The following is a 19,020-nucleotide window of genomic DNA, read 5'->3' on the forward strand; positions in this document are numbered from 1 at the left end:
CTGGACAAACCACACCAGAATCTCACACAGAGAAGTTACCTGTATGACCAGGTCACTACGAACAATTATTTCGGGTTAAACTGCAACCTGTATTACTTGAAACGTGATGCTACCTACAAGTATAGCGCAATTATGCACACCTGTTTTTCAAGAAACGTTTTCGAAGAGAAAGTACAAAGAAATCGAAAGCATATTGTTGATATTTACGTATGAATGTATGTATATGGGACATGTGTGCCGTTCTTAGTTTTACTTGACACAATTGCGTGTCTTGTTTAACCTAAACTATAACAGTATAAGACGTAAGTGGTACGAATGACCACTTTTCATTGTTTGAAGAATACCTAACCTACGCTACGCCGTAACTTAGACTACACTTGGGACATGGGTAATTAGATCATGTTGAGGAGCGAATAAGTTTTCAAATAACTGCAAAAACTGTTCGCAGACTAAAATCTAGATAGGTATAGTGTATTTATAACACGCCACATAAATTAATCGGGTAGTTTCCTCAGTCAAAAATAAATTATTTCGACTTTTCAATACAAACAAAAATCACACTTTCATTCAAAGATTTGATAATCTACTTAATTTTTCAATTTATCTAGATTTTTTTAGAAATGAACCTGCTCTTTGGCGTAAATATCTGATGACGTCCTAACGCAATATTTCATAGAAAATATCCTTTTTAACGTTTCGAAAAAGTATTGAATTTGCCTAGTAGGAAACTAACCTATTGTTTTATAGTAAGTAACCTACCTACCGTGTAAAAATAACAGTGAATGCTGACAATATTTTGCCATCACCTATTGATCTTAGAAATCCGTGCAGACAAGAAGTCTCACAACATGTGGAAGATGATGTTTTAATTCACAACTAGATACCTATTTCCTTTGATTTATCATGATGACACAAACAGAGTGAAACAATTCTCTGAGCTTGGGATATTGTATTGTATTGATTGTAGCAGAAAGACGCAAATTGAATGTGCGATGTTTTTGTAAATTACTGCACTCATGTCCCATGTCACAGCAGAAATTTCTAGAAAATGCGCTACGAACGACCTTGCGGGTTGTTGGGTCTCCGGTTCGGAGTAGGAGATGGAGCAGGGCGGTTTATAGACACTTGAGTCTCCTTCTTGCTTTATCCAGGACGGAAGATTATTTTAATGATTTCTCCCTCAAAAAAGAATGAGACAGGGCTGTCTCGACTATAAAAAAATAACTTAATACGAAAACCTACGTGCAGTTGGAATTATTAGTAAGAGCCAAGTTATTTTTTCTAAATTGAAAATTGTCACCCAACTATCAGAGCATGTAAGGATGTGGCACCGGTGTACGAGTAACACGTTGTTAGCTAATCAAAATAAATGCTCAGTATAAATGAAATGATGACATGTAGAATTTTCTAGAAACCTATTAGGACTGGGGCTTGGGATCGGGTTACTTTGTCAAGGTTATTTTAAATTAGTGTTACGATTGTGACGTTCTGGAAATATTGATGAATATATCTTGGATATACTATTCTTCTAGAGATCTTCGGTTGCTAATTTGACTCTGGAAATTCTTTGATTGTGTTTGATCGTATTAAAGTATTTGTTCTGCAGAATACTTAACAGCGTGATTCACTAAACAATCGCTCTTATTTGAAATTGAAGTGTTTATTTAGTATTAAAAAATATTCTTAACCGTACCATGATCATAAGATAAATAAATATACCATTAATCACTAAGTAATTAAACTGTTTACATTTCCCTTACCTCGCCAATAATCTTGTCCAAATTGAGAATGTCGTTGGTGAAGCATTGTCCTTCCCATCGCGCGCATTCTTCCTTGTAAGTGAAGGTGTCTCCGTTTGGCATCGTCACCGTCATGTTCTGGACAAGCTCGTCTAACTGTCGCAACTCCTTCCAAACTTCGGTTCGTAACATATTCGTGTTATTATCCTTCGCCACGATTATTACTCTGCCGAAACGTCCTGCAGGAAAGAAAAGAAAATTAGAAATAAAATATCAGCCAAAATAACACCTAATAAGTGCTAATTTATTAGTTTTATGGAGGATGTTCCTAATTTTCTGAGGGTTTTGAGGTATTCTGAGCTTGCGCCTGGTACTGATATTTTTGTTGCAGGCACCTATGTACATACATAATCTTTAGTAACAGCAAGGAGCAACGAACTGTATATATGAATAGGCTTACACTTTTCACACTATGGTTTAAAACTTAAGTAAGCGCATGGTAACTAACAAGTGAGAAATATTATAAAAAAAATTGTCATAGTCTTAGTTTCCTTCACGTTTAAGGACGTTGATCCCAGGTGCTACGTAGTTCTCCGTAATGCACTAGTTGCTAGTCAAATCGTTATGAGGTACTTTGCTATTGTTTTAAAACAGTTCAACGTCTCGCTTGCCAAATAATTGCCAAGTGAAAAATACTCCGAAATGAGTTTTAAACCATGTCTACGAAAATGATTGATGGAGTCGGTTGCTTGTGTGTGTTAACTCACGTTCTTTTGGTTTACAGAACAAAAGCGTACGATCCGTTGGCTATGTAGGTAAATAGGAACTTAGCAAATATTGATCCTTTAAAGATTTATCGGCGAAACGCGTTTAAAAGAAGGAACAAGCATAATAACAACGTAGAGTTATTGTCCTTTTGTAATCCAACCGAAACCTTTATAGTTTCTAAACCCTTAACAGGTTTGTATAACAATTAAAAAGGACTATAAAACTAAAGTAAAACGATAAGGTCAGCCAATAATATAAACTAGTGGTCGCCTAGTGGCCGAAATTCGACCATATATGATTTAATTTACAATACCACTTAACGTACGTTAAAGGATAATTTTTATTTAACTCAAACTCTTTTATAAAACTCTTTTCATATGAAACGTGAGAATATCATCGCAATGTCTATCGATTTTGACGTTTTGTCAAATACGATCAGACACTATGTATGTGTGTGTAATGTTTTATTTATTGATTTAATGTACTTTATAAGCATTATTTTTGAAAAATATTAGCGCTATGCACTTCTCCTACACATAAACTATAAGTGTACCAAATTTTATGCTCCTACGTCCGCGCAATTTTCGTAAAAAGAATTACAAAGTTTTTGCTTCACGTATTAATATATAGATAATGATCACATTCAATAGTTATGCTATAACTAACCTGCTCGTGTTATCCTCCCAACATTAAACCGGTGTGAATAATTCACTTTGAAATTTTCCTCGACAATTCTCCTCTCGTATTTGCCTTGCCCACTGACGGGGGAGAACAGGTATTCTGGGTCCATTTCATAATGGATTCTTTGGTAGCCTGTGATCATGAGTAGTGTGAGGAGGACTGGTATGATGATGAAGTAGCCAGGTTGCCTCCCGACGACCAAACCGAGTTTGTAGAAGGATCTGTTAAGGACATCGTCCACGATTGTTAATCTGCAACCCATCTGTAACAAGGAGATTTGGAATTAGTTGGTTACAATGAACATGAGATTGTAGGTATAATGTTCTATTAGGTACAAAAACTGAGACTAGTTTACAAGTATTGTACGAAATCGATGTGTTTCTTTGACTAGGTTAAAGGTCGGTAGATGACATACCTATAGGAAAAACAGCACTAACGAATGCTTGCTTACACTATAACTACTTACGAATTAAGTGACTCTAAAAATACTTACTTTAGTAAGTACTAATTTAACATTAAACTAAGTATTATAAAGTTTATAGATTCTAGTGATTAATTTGTCCAATTTCAGTTTGTAACTTGTCCCTAAGATAGATAACACCAGAATATAGCTGGACAATCATGTTAATGAAGACTTACCACGTTTTAATATATTCAAACCTAATTCCAAGATACTTGAACGTTATCCGATCGATAACATAATTGCTCCAAATTACAGTTTACTCAACATTAGGCACGGATTAAAACAAGCCACTTTGGGTACTTAGCTAGTATTCAACAATCAATCTGGCCCGATTTTATAATCATTGTTCATACATTTGCATTCATATTATACCTGTTATTAATGATATTCTACAAAAGACTAAAGATCATTTATTTTATCACTCATTAGGTAGTTACCTAATTACAAATTGTATGACACAATAGATAAATTGCCTCATCTGCTGCACTTAGCATTGCAATTACGTTAATAAACGCAAAATAATTAGTTACTAATTTATTCTTAACACATTGCAAAGAGGAATTATTTATTGTTAACTAGCAACCTGCCCCAGCTTCGCATGGGTGCAATGGTGATATATTATGAATCACTCTATCTATTTAAAAATACCGCATTAAAATCCGTTGCGTAGTATAAAAGATTTAAGCATACAAAGGGACATAGGGACAGAGAAAGCGACTTTGTTTTATACTATGTAGTGATACTATTAGGTAGTATAATCTATTTATTGATACTATACTTAGGTGTATATGAGTACCTAAAGGCGAATAAAATAAAGAGCTATATTTATGACTAAATTGAAGGAGGTAATTTCCTTAATATTGTCAGATGTATGGCAAAAGGTCCGTCCTGAGGCGAAAATAGGATGTACAAATAGGAACCGTTTTACAATAAAACGAAGGCAAATAAAAATGGTGTCAACGGTCGCCGGAACAAATAATTCTGACGGACTTTGCAATGAGATTATATTTTTAACATTTAGCACTATGTAAGTACGTATGATCTATTTTCCTAACATAGGCATGTAATTTTCTTTGGATTTGATTTAATCGGCATCTTCATGTCAGTCATAAGACTACCACTATTGAATGTAGGCCTCCCCTATTAACTTCCAGGTTGGGCTAGTATTCTGTAGTAGGTCTGTAGTGACCATCAGTGGTTCCCCTTTTTTGAGTGGGGATAATCATCTAACTATTTCTCCAGCCTTGGGTGAGACGAGAGGGAGACTCTTTCTGACTAACAACCACCCCGTTCCCCGGCAATCTGTTAAATCTTCCACGGCTCCGCAACCTTTGTCAGGTCGTGTGTCCACTTTGTCTCTGAATTATATGGTTTCTTATCCATTGTGATAAAATTACAATTATTTCCTCATTATACTTTCGAGTATTCTGGTTTAGATCCTCCCCACAAAAATGTAGCACAAATCAGCACTGATATTACGCTTAATACGAGTGTGGTAGAAAATATTACAAGAATAGTCCATAATGTCTTTCAATTTGTATTAACGCTAAGGTTACCGCATTGGACCTGATTGCGGTTTTGACTTAATCTAGGGTTTCTCTCACAAATCGCTTACTTTGCTACACTTAGCCTTAAATGTCGAATTAAGCTGCAAAGTGGAGGCCTATTCCTAATTACATAGCTATAGAAATAAAGGTTACATGGCACAGAATAGTGAAAGTCAATGAAATTATAATATTTTGTTTTTGTTTAGGCCTCTTTTAATAGAAAAATCTTCACGAAATAACTAGGTCAATTACCTATACTGTATGGGGAGACCTTTTATGATTTAATTTAAGCCACATCTTTGTGACAATATACGAAATCCATCCATCTTGGCTGACAATATACGAAAACTGAGCGAAATAGGCCCAGTGGGTAGTTAAAAAGTGCAGATCTCTTTGAACTAATTTAAACACTTTATAAATACGGCATTATACACATGTGCTACATACCTGTAACATTTCTAGACAACCTACAACATTACAGCTCTTCTATGGTCAAGGGACATCTAGCTGTTCACACAGATTTAAATACTTGATTTATTTTGTTTGAAAACTATTTTCTTTGAAATATTTAGTTGTGTGGACGAGTACTACTTGTAGTTTCATTTAAATCATATGAGTGATCTTCATACTTTATAATTTTATGTACAATTTAACGAACCGCAGCCTGATTAGCACACACTGAAGGCAATCATTGTTAATGACATCTTTATGATGCATATACTTAGCAGTAAACATTTTTGCAACACCATTTATGACTTACGAGTGAAGTAACCTTTTAAGGTGCTAAAGCTTAGAAGAATACTAAAGTATAATGATTTACGGTGACTCTAAAGGACTGCAATAACTGTGATTACTTGTGGTTGGTCCACGGAGTCGTTTTAGAACGTGGTTTAGGTTTTACAACGCTAATTTACAATGATGCCTGATAATATAAGTAGTGAGCAACCGTAAGAAAACTGTTAGCTCATTATGGACATACATTTCAGTAGGTAATCGATGGACATCAATGACATGCGAAGCAGTTCGATTAGTAATAAAACTGTGGCATATAACGCCAACTACAACATTTTGCACATAAATATTTTAAAACTGATTACTATGTAATAAGTAAATGTGAAATTCAATTGCTTTTCACCTAGTTTCGGTTTGCTTCGTTATAAGTATCATATGCAAACTTTCAATATAAATGCGGTTAATAATGAGTCGAAATATGACTATTTTAGTTAGATAACTAAAACTATATAAAAGAAACAAGTGTTTTTGCCAAAACCGTCTCTAATCCGTGAACTGGAGGTCATCTCACGGTCGCGGACTTTCTTTGCCGAGCCATTGCAACACCGAGGCGTAACAGTTGCAACAACCAATAGTAATTTGGCCACCGATCGCCTCTTAATATCTAAAGATAAATAGGGGTCACAAGTTGAGTTTGTACATTCATGATCATTATTTTATTTGTTCATCGTGAAAAACTCGTGGGCAATGTGCTTATATTTTTAACATAAGACCACTTTTTTTGATGGGGCAGAATCATCCAATGTTTTCTCCCGTCTTGAGTGAGGGAGAGGGAGTGTCAGACTGACTAAAAACCACCCTGTTCCTTCTGCTTTGAGCCGGAGCCACGGTAACCTTTTACGTTGTCCGCAACTCCGGAAGACCACCTTCGGTGATTATTTAAACTATTAACTTAGTAACGATTTTGTTCCGAAAAGAATTACGAAGAACTGTGTTAAGTAACCATTTAATGAAATACATACCTACAGCAAGAAGTTTCTAAGATAGCTCTCAGCGAGGGAAGTACTTCACTGTTTACGAAACTTGGCCAAAATCAGCTCGCATCTCAGTAACGACCATATTTATTGACTTTAAGCCATTTATAAATTGTAATTAGGTGCGGGTCGTATCCGCTCACTTTACGTTAGTTTAATTCTTGATGGCATATTAATAAGTTATATTAAATAATTACAATTACAATGAGTGGCAATATAATTAATTTTTTAGGTCTATTTGATTCAACTAGATAAAATTTTACTAAAATTGTTCCACTTATTAGTTACACCAGTTAAAGATTTGTGATGCACCTGGTGTAATTCAGTAGCTAAAGAATATTTGCAACACCTTCCTCCACATTCTGTTAAACCCTAGATTTTTTAAAGAAGGGACTTTACATGCAGCAAAAGGAATAATGTGCATTGTAAACTTCATGGCGACACCCATAGGCTGCGGTTCAAAGGCATAGCAAATGCAAGGACAGATTATGCTCGCCATTCGTCGTTTCTCTGCTATCAGAATCATTATCTGCCGTATTGCAATTAGTTCTCGTAACCTCACCGATTGTCAGAAATACACACGACATTTGAAAATCTTTCGCATCTCATCAACATTTTTCTTTTCCATTATGTCCACCAAAAGATTGTCTGGTAGAAATCACTATCAGTAATAAAACCGCCTTTGTGCCTATTATTTTAATGATTATTTCTTGTATTTTTTTTTTATTATTGGTATACAATAAAGTTTACTCTATCTATCTAATTTCTTACTACGGTCTGCAAGGTGGATGCACTGAACAGCTCAATTTGAACGAGAAGTTTCGCTATGCCCTCTTAAAAACTCTCAGTAATTGCCATTTTATGGGTATTAATTTTTTATTTTATATGCTTAGGCACGGCCGTATCCTCTAACCTTAAGTTAGTTTCTTTTCTTAATTAGATAGCTATTTTGGTTTTACTCAAGCATTAAATATGCTTGTCGTAATAAATCGGGCTCGCTGTATGCGAAGGTTTTTTTTTATAAAGTACTTATTATAAATTTTTCAGCCATATTATAATAATGATTGGTAAAGAAAATGTGCAGTTCTCTAAGAGCTGCAATTTTTTTTACCTTTACCTTTCTAACTAAGTACTATGGAACTAAACGAAGGGGACCAAGAAAATCATCTGACTCTGGAGAGTAACATAGAAATTGATTCAAGTTTTGTTACTAACTAGTTGGTGCACGCGACTTCGTTCGCGTGCATTACGGGCTTTGTAATTAAGCTACAAAATAAAATATTTTTATAAAATAAAAGCTGCTTAAGTTACTCCCTAGTACATCAGCTACCTGTCAATAAAAGTCCAGTCAAAATCGGTTCAGCCATTTCAGAGATTAGCCGAAACAAAAAGTAAACAAAACAGTTTCTAGAAAACTCCACCAGATTCTAGTATTTCGAATTTTCCTTATAAATCTAAACGGTTGATTAAGAACACAAATCTGATTACTATGTATGTAGACCACATCAGGTGGACCTCCTTGACCGTACGTACAGATATACCTTTCACTTATAATTAAGTGTAAAACTTTATAAAACATTACACACAGGTTACTCGGCCATGTTAAATAAAAAGAACTTGATTAGATGAAGATGTATCAGGCTGAATATATGTAGGTCAGAATTTGGCATTATTTTTTGCAATGTATGTATGTAAACAATGTATAAGTTTGTCTAATTTGTATGTGGTTTGGTAAATTAAATGTTTGAGGTTATAAGGGAACGGGTGTTCTAAAGAAAATATTTTTTTTTTAGAACTATGTGGCTGATACCAGCGTCTTATCAGCTACCTGCCTATAAAAGTCCCGTCAAAATCGGTCCAGCCATTACAGAGATTAGCCAGAATAAACAGATAAACAGACTGAAAAAAATGTTAGTTAATTAGTAGTTGGTTGGTTATATCAACTAGTAGTTGATGAAGGGTTATGTAGTTTTGTTTGTTTTACTTCTAAAACATGGCTACGTCTATGTACTATGACGCACCCTAACTTACGCGTTCCTTCATGCTACTGACGTAGGTACAATATAACTAATGAGGTCAAAAGCACAGCTCATTAGGAAACGAAAGGACCGTAAGGGTACTGCAGATGAAGACGAAGATAGTTTGCATAATAAAATAACGTAATTACTTACGTAAGAGGTTGTTACTCTTTTGCCCTCCTCCGTGAACGGAATCTTCGTAAAAGGCCACTATTCAATGCAGAATTTTGATTTCGTATTGCATCAATAATACCTAGATTTAAACTAAAAGAGCTAGCTTAATAAATAGTGTCATTAAAGTTTAGTTTCGTAAATTCCATTAATTTCAAGTTCCTAAACGATTGAAATTAGCTGCTATTAGTCAAATTAAAGTGTACGAATTAGGAAATACTTAAATGGGATAAATATTAGTAGAATTGTAAAACTTGAATATTTCCTATAGACGATATATTTTGACGAGAATTGGAAGTAAAATACAAAGGAATGAACTTATGGATAAGGATCGACGCAAGGTATCCTTTGGTATATTTTGGTAGAATACTATTAAAGAAGAACGCAGTATTTTATGTCGATCTAAATGTGGCTGTCGATCCGGAGCTGCGGACTACCTAGTAGGTTTACAAGGGCTCCGGCTCGGAAAGCAGGAGTAGGAACGAGGTGGTTTTTTGCCAGTAATAGTCTGACACTCCCTCTCACCTCGCCCAAGGCGGGAGAAGTCAAGGAGAATTTTCCCCCCTTAAAAGGTCCAATCTCATGTTAAACATGCTATTTCAAATTGCCTCGTATAAGATTGATATCTATATGTATAATATGCATTTTAGTTTAAGAGATAACGTTTATAATAGTGTAGAGAAGAAACCTTATTATATGATATATCTAATTTTGGTATTTCTCTGTTCTGTGAATTTTACCAAGTTAACTAGCTTGGCTATTTTCCTAGGATTATTATAAAGCATAAAGTACGTGTTTGCAACAACTTAATAGAAGTAGATTGCAGTCGGTGTTGTGAAAGTGCGGTCAACGGCTCTTTACGTCATGTGTCAAATGACTCGTGCGCAGCGGGCCGCGATTGTCCTGTCTTTGTGTATCCTTCACTTGTTGTTTATAAAACAGTGATACAATATGTTTAATTAAATATTCATTGATTGTCTTTTTATCTATGTATATTGCATCTTAAAGATTTGCTCTAGACGATTGTAAGCAAATCATATCTTCCGATATTCATATTAGGTATTTAACAATAAGTATACATGCTATAAGAGAGGTTTAGATAGTAATAGATTTAAACATCTTTTTTAAATTGAACATTTAATTTATTACAACCAAATGAGCTAATATGTATGTAGATACCCAATTGTTTAACTGATGTTCAAGACGATTATGGAAAGTATAAACACTTTACTGAATATCTAACAAAAACAGGTTTTTCTAGAATAGTCTAGAGAAAGATATCTATCACAATTATAAATTTTCTACTACTGTTTAAGTCAGAAAAAATCAATTTGAACGCTTCGACATTCACTGGACATTGGACATACTGATTAAATGTTATTGATTACAAAATCAAAGAGTATGCAACTACATTTTTACGGTATTTTTTTTTTGATTGGGGCAAATCCAATGACGTCTTCCACCTTGGGCGAGGAGAGAGAGAGTGTCAGATTCTAACTGACTAAAAACAACCCCGTTCCTACTCCTGCTTTTCGAGTCGGAGCACCGGTAATTCGCTAAGTCAAAGCATTTATTTCAATTCATCTTAAATTATGCACTTTTGAAACGTCAGATTGTCCCTCAGTCTAGGTGGTCGTTCCAAAACGTAGCTTCGAATGGGGAAAACAAGCAAGAAACTGCAAAGCTAGGTAGTCTACAGCTCCGGGTTTTTACGGTTTAAGTTAGAGTTACGCTATATGCAATGAATTTGTCCGTACAAGATATAAGCGATGTTTTACACATCACTTTGAAAACAATAAGCCTCCATTAATTTATATTATTGCTCTTGATAGGTACTACTTACAATGGTCAACGATGGTCGTGTTGATATTTTGACGCGTATCTATTAACGTTCACTTAATACGTGCTTAAGTTAAGTTTATATGGTTAATTTTATAGTTTTCTAAACATAGGATTATCTGCTATTATGATGAGATGATGGGATATTAGGTACTTTTATTTTACTTTAGCTTTTAGCCTACCTTTGACGAATGAGACAGGTTACTTACTTATATTTTTTTCCGATATTTCCACATTTTAAGAAACCTAATTCTTTTTTTCATTTTGTTTGTCTTATGCGTCAGTAGTTTATTTTTTAAATATGTTTAGTTTTAAGTCTCTTTTCTATGTTGTTTGTCTGTATTTTATTACAAACTGTCTACAGGAAGAAATTTCAATAGGAGCATGTAGTACCTTTGTAGTTCAATTTCATATATCTATCTATCTATCTATCTATCTATCTATCTATCTATCTATCTATCTATCTATCTATCTATCTATCTATCTATCTATCTATCTATCTATCTATCTATCTATCTATCTATCTATCTATCTATCTATAAAAATCAATTGCTATTCCTTTGTCTCGCTAAAACTCGAGAACGGCTGGACCGATTTGGCAAATTTTTGTCTTGAATTATTTGTAGAAGTCCAGGGAAGGTTTAAAAGGTGAGAAAATATCAAATAATTGACGGAAAAACCCTAAAAACTGCCCTTTCCTTTATCCCATACAAACGTTTTCTAACTAATACGTAGAGTCAATTTGAGCTTTATTGCTATTGGATAAAGTTCATTGTTGGATAAATGCTATTGGATACTAAAAAACAAATGCTATTGAATAAGTGTGCGTTGGTGACTTGGAGCACAGAATCCCTACTAATATTATAAATGCGAAAGTAACTCTGTCTGTCTGTAATTACGCTTTCAAGCCTAAACCAGTGAACCGATTTTGATGGAATTTAGTACTGAGATAGAATAGACCTTGATACTTTTTATTGCAAAAAAATAGCGGAGAATGGGTAAAAATAAGGGATAAATGGTCATATGGAAATTCGTCATTTTTAAAGCTGTAACAGTGAAATTTTGTATTTAGACACTTAATGAGGAGCGAAAGAACATAGGCTACTTTTTAATAAAAAGGGTAGAAGGCGTAGTATGTTTGATAGAGGAGATTAATGTTTGCTTGAAAATTCGTCATTTTCGTTAATACGTTGCCTGTGCCTTCACTCGCGTTCGATTCTTATTTAAATACACATATACTTATTTAAATCGCCAATATCCCTACTACCATACTAATGTTATGAATGCGAAAGTAATCCTGTTTGTGTTGAGGTTACGCTTGCACGAATGATTTTTTTTTTTGGAATATAACAACGAAACAATGTATTTTTTTATTGATAGGCAATATATAGGAAATTAAAGGAAAATAATATAGATAACCTTGGCTACTTTTCATCATGATTATAAAATGATGAATCGGCGGTCGTGGTTTCTTTGGAATACATATCTTTAAAAATGCTAACAGTAACATATTCTCAAGTAATTCACATTTTAGATGACATACGGCAGCATTTTGACCACTAACACCACTACGCAGACAAAGTCGCGGGCAAAAGCTAGATTCGATAAATTTTCATTTGTACATGTCAAATATTTGTTGTTTCTAAATTCAAATTCTGTAAATAATGATTGACATTTATGCATAAACTATGAAAAGGGTGAATAAACAATTGTCTGTATTTTTTTAATCTATTGAAAATGTTGAAAAGTGCATTAAGCATTAATAGAAATTCCTCAAATATTAATTATGCGTGCGTTCAGAAATAATGACAAATTATCAACAGTTACGCGTGTGTTCAGAAATTTATTTTGTGTAAATTAAAGTTTCTATTCACGTTTTCGAACAAACGATGCTCTTTCAATATAGTCTATTGGTGTGAATGACATTGACATTCGTATTGCGCGTTTTTTAAAATATGCAAAATTAAATGTATATTTTTCAATATTTCTGAGAGATTATCTTAATATTTCTTCGAGTTTTAAAGACTAAGAAGATTTTTATTTGCTAATAAGTGTTTGTTAATCAAGGTAAGTTCACATCTTCATTATTGATTTTTAGTAACTTTTGGTGACTACACAATACTACAATTTGGTATAGACGGTTATGCAGAAAATGTATGAGAGCTTTTTATTTTCAGTTGGAATTTCGTTTTTAACAATGCTACCAACCAGACGTACAAGCTTAGGCCGCAGAACTCGAAATACGGCAAGTCAAAGAAATACAAGAGCAAATCAAACTGATGAGCAACGCGAAGCGCGAAATGAACTTGAACTGAATCGATATCAAGATAGAAATGTTGTGTTTAATCCCCACAAAGCTGCATTCAGTTATAATGTGGCAATTGATTACAGTTCAGAGCAAATTGTTGCTATTGGACTAATGAACATTGTGTGTCCACATTGGGATTGAAATTAAAAAATGAAGCCTCTGGATTATGTTGCGCCAGCGGCCAAGTCAAATTGACGCCATTGGTACCGCCACCAGAGCCACTACATTCATTGGTTCATTTTTTGACTCATATCCAGCAGTACAATAATTGCTTTCAAATGACATTATTTGGGGCAACAAAAGTTATACGAGACAATTTTTTGCCTACTTTTAGCAAGTAAGTATAATGGCAAACGTTTTTTTTTAGTTTTAAAACCATGTAGCTGGTGCAAAATATGTCGAGTCAGTGATGTGTTTATTTTGTAAACAATAAATCAAATACATAATAATAGTCTATAATCCGAAGACAACAACAACAACATTTATAACATGTTGTATTTTGTAGTGGCATGAGCAAGATGTTCTTGGTAAAGCCTACTACCTAAAGCTGCCGTGGAAGGCTGTTTAATGTCGAGGTTAAAAGTAGTTTTAATTTGAAATGATGTAAAGTATTGTGGCAGTATTTTGCGAGCCAGCCGAGGTACAATTTGCTATACAATTACCTATTTATATACATATTTATATTCTTGCAGATTCAGGGATTCAAATATATCATCAAACAGGTTCCTTATTGCCAGTGCCTGTTGAAGACTATACATTTTTGCAAATATATTTTATGGACAATTCAGCAAGAGAAGTCGATCAGCGTTGCGCGCACCACAACTCAGTAAAGAGATCCATTGTGATGAACAACTTCAAACATTTTTCCTTCAACACAATGAATTAGTTGCATTAGACCGATGCATTAGACATTCACAAATGCATTAGACCGCATGCCATCAGATAATCACAAAATTGGCATCAGAGCCGATAAGGCGCCTGCAGGACAGTGAAATGATTGAATCCTATGAAATAAACACTATTATGAAAATATATTTTGTTTTTTTTTAAATTAGTAAAGTCCTTTTCAGGTAAAGTGAGATCAGGAAATTATGGATTCATTTTTATATGGAGGATATTTATAGATTCCAATTAAAATTGAATAGGGACTCATACATAACTCAGCTATACAAAATAAAGTAGAGCATCATTGCTACGCCAAAGCGGTACGAAGTTCGCTGGGTCAGCTAGTGTGTATATAAAATAATCTTAAAGAAATCTTTCAAACCGCAGACGGAAAGCTAGTGACAAGAACACTAACCTAACGAACCCTATATAATTAACAATTAAAATGATTTAATCAAAAACGTCACTAGCAACATTGAATTCGATTTATCTAAGACAAATTTTCGCACATCACACTCAACCTTCGATGCTAATTTCATGAATTTTCTTACCCTGACCTGTCTTCAAATGGATTTATGATTTCAGTCGTAGTTATTCTAATAGCATTATCATTTTTTCAGCATAATACTTGATTAATTATAAGTTAGGAGTCATTGTCAGTCTGTCAAACCTTGACATCGGTTAGTATAATTGTTGACAATAAAACTAGACGGTTATACTTTCGCAATTAAGTTAAATTTTCTTAAAGTATTGCGAAATTGTTGTACTTAAACCTAAAATATATATCTTTATCGCAATTTTTTTATTGATGTGACCTTTCTTGATTAGACAATGAATGGTCTAGTGATATATTGACCGCTTTTATTGAAGCAGTTCAAGTTCTTACATTGACTTGTATCACTTGATTCTGCAAGCGTTTAGTGCTATTTGTATACGGGGTTAGCTAATCCCGCTTCCACGCGGTTACACCCTTTTTTATGACAGGAGGATACCTTCCAAAGGCGCCTAGTTTTTTGGGGATAAAAGATTTTTACATCATTAAATTAAAACCAACACCTGTAAGGGACACCGAGTGCTCTTAGTAGATCTGCTCCGGAGCCCCCACGGTGCAAACAGCAGGTCTGCACTTATGTGCCGTAAAAGACATTGGTCTGTTACTTACGGCACATACCTAGGGAGCACGGTTACACCCGCTACTCGACTCCTATTGATCATAAAGTAATATTTTATAGCCTATAGCCTTCCTCAAAAATAATTATTCAAATCGGACTAGTAGCTCCGGAGATTAGCGCGATCAAACAAACAAACAAACTCTTAAGCTTTATATATTAGTATAGATGAGACAGTCCACCTTGCTATTTACGAAGCTAAATAATGAAACCGACATTAATATTGATTATAATCAAGATGACATTACAAATTGCAACCTCTTGATATGATAATTAGGATGATTATTGCAAAACATACACGTCTATCTTTTTTTTTCATTTTGGGTGCAAATGTACCTACTCATATACATAAGTATAACCGGATGGCCTTGTCTATATATAATATGTTTTGGGTCTCGAGGTTGTTGACTTTATGAAACAAGTGCATTGGTCTATCTAAATGTTAGTCATAGGTCACACGAGCTTGCGAGAACTAGATTATATCATTTACTGTTGATTTTCACTCTTACCTATATCTGTTGAAACTTTTGTCAATGAAACAATGAATTTATTTTTGTAAATAGGCTACAAAAGAGTATTTTTACACGTGAAAATTATTATAAAAAAAAAAACTAAATGAGGTGAGGATGGCCTTTCCTAATGGACTATATGCCGATATAAACTCAAAGACCATTATATGTTTTTATGAATTACAGTTCAGCCGTTTAGGCGTTAAAGCGAACAAATGTAAGGTTCAATGTGTTTTTCATATATTTAATACACACAAAGATTATTTCCTCTATAGCAACCAGTATGTATTTCTCAATTGTAGCAAATAAATAGTTGTAATATTATTATAACATTTAATCATTTATTTCAATCAAATAGTGAATGCAACACGTTTAACTGTATCAATAAAACCTAGTTATTATATTACATTACCTTCAACAAATAATACGTAACACGCTACTTAATGTAACTGCGTAGCGTTAGTTTTTAAAACAAATAACTTTTAAACTCTAGCACTTAGTATCTTCATAGTTTAATATTAGTGTTAATTACTAAGCAGCCGCTGTGTTGACACAGGAGATAAACATTGAGGTTATACAAATCTTACTTAACTGTTTGTAAATAAACATATTATTGACTAATAATTAAGTGGATAGATAGCTATGAATATACGTTATTGTTCCTAGGTTAGTTGATTTTTTTTATGTTATAATCCGGTAAACGAGCATACGGATCACCTGATGGAAAGCAGTCGCCACCACCTATGGACATCCGAAACACTAAAGGACGGCCGGAGGAGGCGATGACGGCCTTTTAGGGGTTAGGAATTTAAGGGTTGTTGAGGAATCGTGAATTGGGAAGTAATAGGTAAGTAGCAATAAGTAAGTAATAGCTTAACTGAGTCCGTTTCCACCAGTGCTAAGCTATATGTGTCAATGAATATGACTGGTGGAAGCTAGATGCATCCACGGCAACGTAGTATAGCACATCTCAGCTGGAAAACCAACCTTATTCTCAAGAAAAATAACATTAATATGACATCAATTATTTCAAAATTCTATATTTCCTTTCCCGCATATTCCATCCTCGAAAATAAGCACCGCAATAACTGTCAGTCTTATCAACTTATCAAATATAATTATAATAACAGGTTTATTAACTAAATTACGTAAGATTAGGGTCAGAGTGTCGTCTTTGATGTTACCTTGTTCCTAAATAATGGTTAGGGTTGCCTATTGCCTATGTTCTTAATATGCGTTTCTAATTACACGCACGCAATCACTAGCGTTCGGTTCGCGTCAAGTTTTTATAAAGCCGATGTCACACTTAAAGAAAATACGCGAACAGATTGGAAAATTGGTTATTTCGCTCGTATAGTCAGCAATATTTTTTGTTCAAGGTTTTTCGACTAAAATTGTTTGTGATTTCTGAGGTAGCGATTAAAAGTTAAACTGTGATCCTAATTGTTATATATGAGGAATTATGCGTGGCACGAATTCTTAATTGTTAATTGGGAAAAGGCCAGCTCGAAAAGCTGTAGTAAGAACGGGGTGGTTTTAAGTCAGTAAGAGTCTGACACTTTCTTTCGCCTCGCCCAAGGCAGGAGAAGGCCCATACTTCCTCATAGAACAGCTTACGAACTGTGTAATGTAAAAACAAACTTAATAAAAGCTTGTATTTCACTTTTCACTGCGTTAGTTCTGTCAAGTGTATACTAAGCCTTATGTCGGTTTCGTAGCCTAGGAACATCCTATTTGTAAATAGACGTAGCGTGTTCAACTGTAGAGAATTTTAATGTTCATAACATTGTTTGGACACTTCTACATTGTTTTAACGAGACGTAAAATTTTAGGTTTTGTTTAAATTTCGACGAACGAATATTTGTAGTGGAGATTCGAGATGGTATTCTATTTATATTTTTTTTGTCGTATAATCAGGTAAACGAGCTGACGTATCACCTGATGGTAAGCATTCGCCGCCGCCCAAGGACACCCGAAACACCAGAGACACCTGAAACGCAGAAGTGGGTTGTCGGTTTTGGGGGTTAGGAATTTAAGGGTTGTTGGGGAATCGGGGATTGGAAAGATTGGGAAAGGGTGTAGTTGGGCCTGCGGTAACCTCACTCACACAACGAAACGCAATGCAAGCGTGGTTTCTTGTAGGTTTAGTTAGTTTTTAACGAGTTATTGAAGTTTTAATACGTATTTTATTTTGAGTGTTCTAGAATCGTACGAGGAGAATCGTTAAGATTTTGAAAACTGAGTTTTTAATTCAAGATTAATTATTAAAACGAACAGTAATATAACGGTATTACTAGAGGTCACTATTTACTTTATGTATTATAATTTATAAAAATTGCGAAATTGTGAAGGCTTCTGAAATATTTATTAGCAATGGAAATAAATAAATTAGTAAGTTGTAGTAATATTTCAAATGAAAAGGCCACGGCAATGATAACTTATTAAGTTGACAATAGTTAATAATTGATATTATTATAATAAACTCCAACATTACATACAATATGTAAAATGCCTTAGAAATTATAATTATATGGATATTCATGTGATATGTAGGTACTTACAGTAAATTATATATTAGGAACGTACATAAAAATAGTCAATTTTGAATTCCGGTTTTCAGTGTTTTGTAAAATTATTTCCTGATGTCAATAAATTTAATTTGTTATTGTAATACTTCTATCATCTACCACAGATTAAATAATGTAAGTAAGTACATACCATGAAAACTTATTTCATTTTAAACAAGGTCGTACTGTACTGACTAAAAATCACGGTTTACTCATATATTATTAATGGAGAAAAGCTCTACTAGTTTCGAGTCAAACAAGGACTCTTCATCATGAGCAGTGTGTGCAGACGCGGTGACGTCGCGTGATACGTGAGTATACTGTGTTACGTACGTAACTACGTACTGATTATGTATTAAATAACGAAATCAGGAACCTCAATAAATCTACAACTGGGGTATGAAAGTCAAGACCTCCTGTTGTTCAACAAAACAAATAAATAATAACACACAAGAATTGTTTATGAGTAAACAACAAACACAAACAGAAGGTATGACACTCGACCTGTCAAATAAACCACATAGCTGACGGATGACACACCACAGACCTCAAAACAATGAGAAATGATTTTCTTCGCGACACACTGTACG

The 19,020-nt window shown here is 34.1% G+C and overlaps 1 protein-coding gene across 1 annotated transcript in view; it reads right to left on the bottom strand.

Moving 5' to 3' along the window:
• LOC118266705 (patched domain-containing protein 3) overlaps window positions 1–19,020 on the bottom strand; it is a 50,337-nt gene that overhangs the window by 7,905 nt on the left and 23,412 nt on the right. Inside the window, exons 2-3 of the mRNA XM_035580204.2 lie at window positions 3,174–3,450; window positions 1,761–1,978 (exon numbers count right to left, since the gene is read on the bottom strand). Of these exons, the coding sequence (XP_035436097.2) occupies window positions 1,761–1,978; window positions 3,174–3,450 (495 nt within the window). The remainder of the gene's footprint in view (window positions 1–1,760; window positions 1,979–3,173; window positions 3,451–19,020) is intronic.

Source organism: Spodoptera frugiperda, chromosome 23 (assembly GCF_023101765.2).
Source record: "Spodoptera frugiperda isolate SF20-4 chromosome 23, AGI-APGP_CSIRO_Sfru_2.0, whole genome shotgun sequence".
Taxonomy (NCBI): domain Eukaryota; kingdom Metazoa; phylum Arthropoda; class Insecta; order Lepidoptera; family Noctuidae; genus Spodoptera; species Spodoptera frugiperda.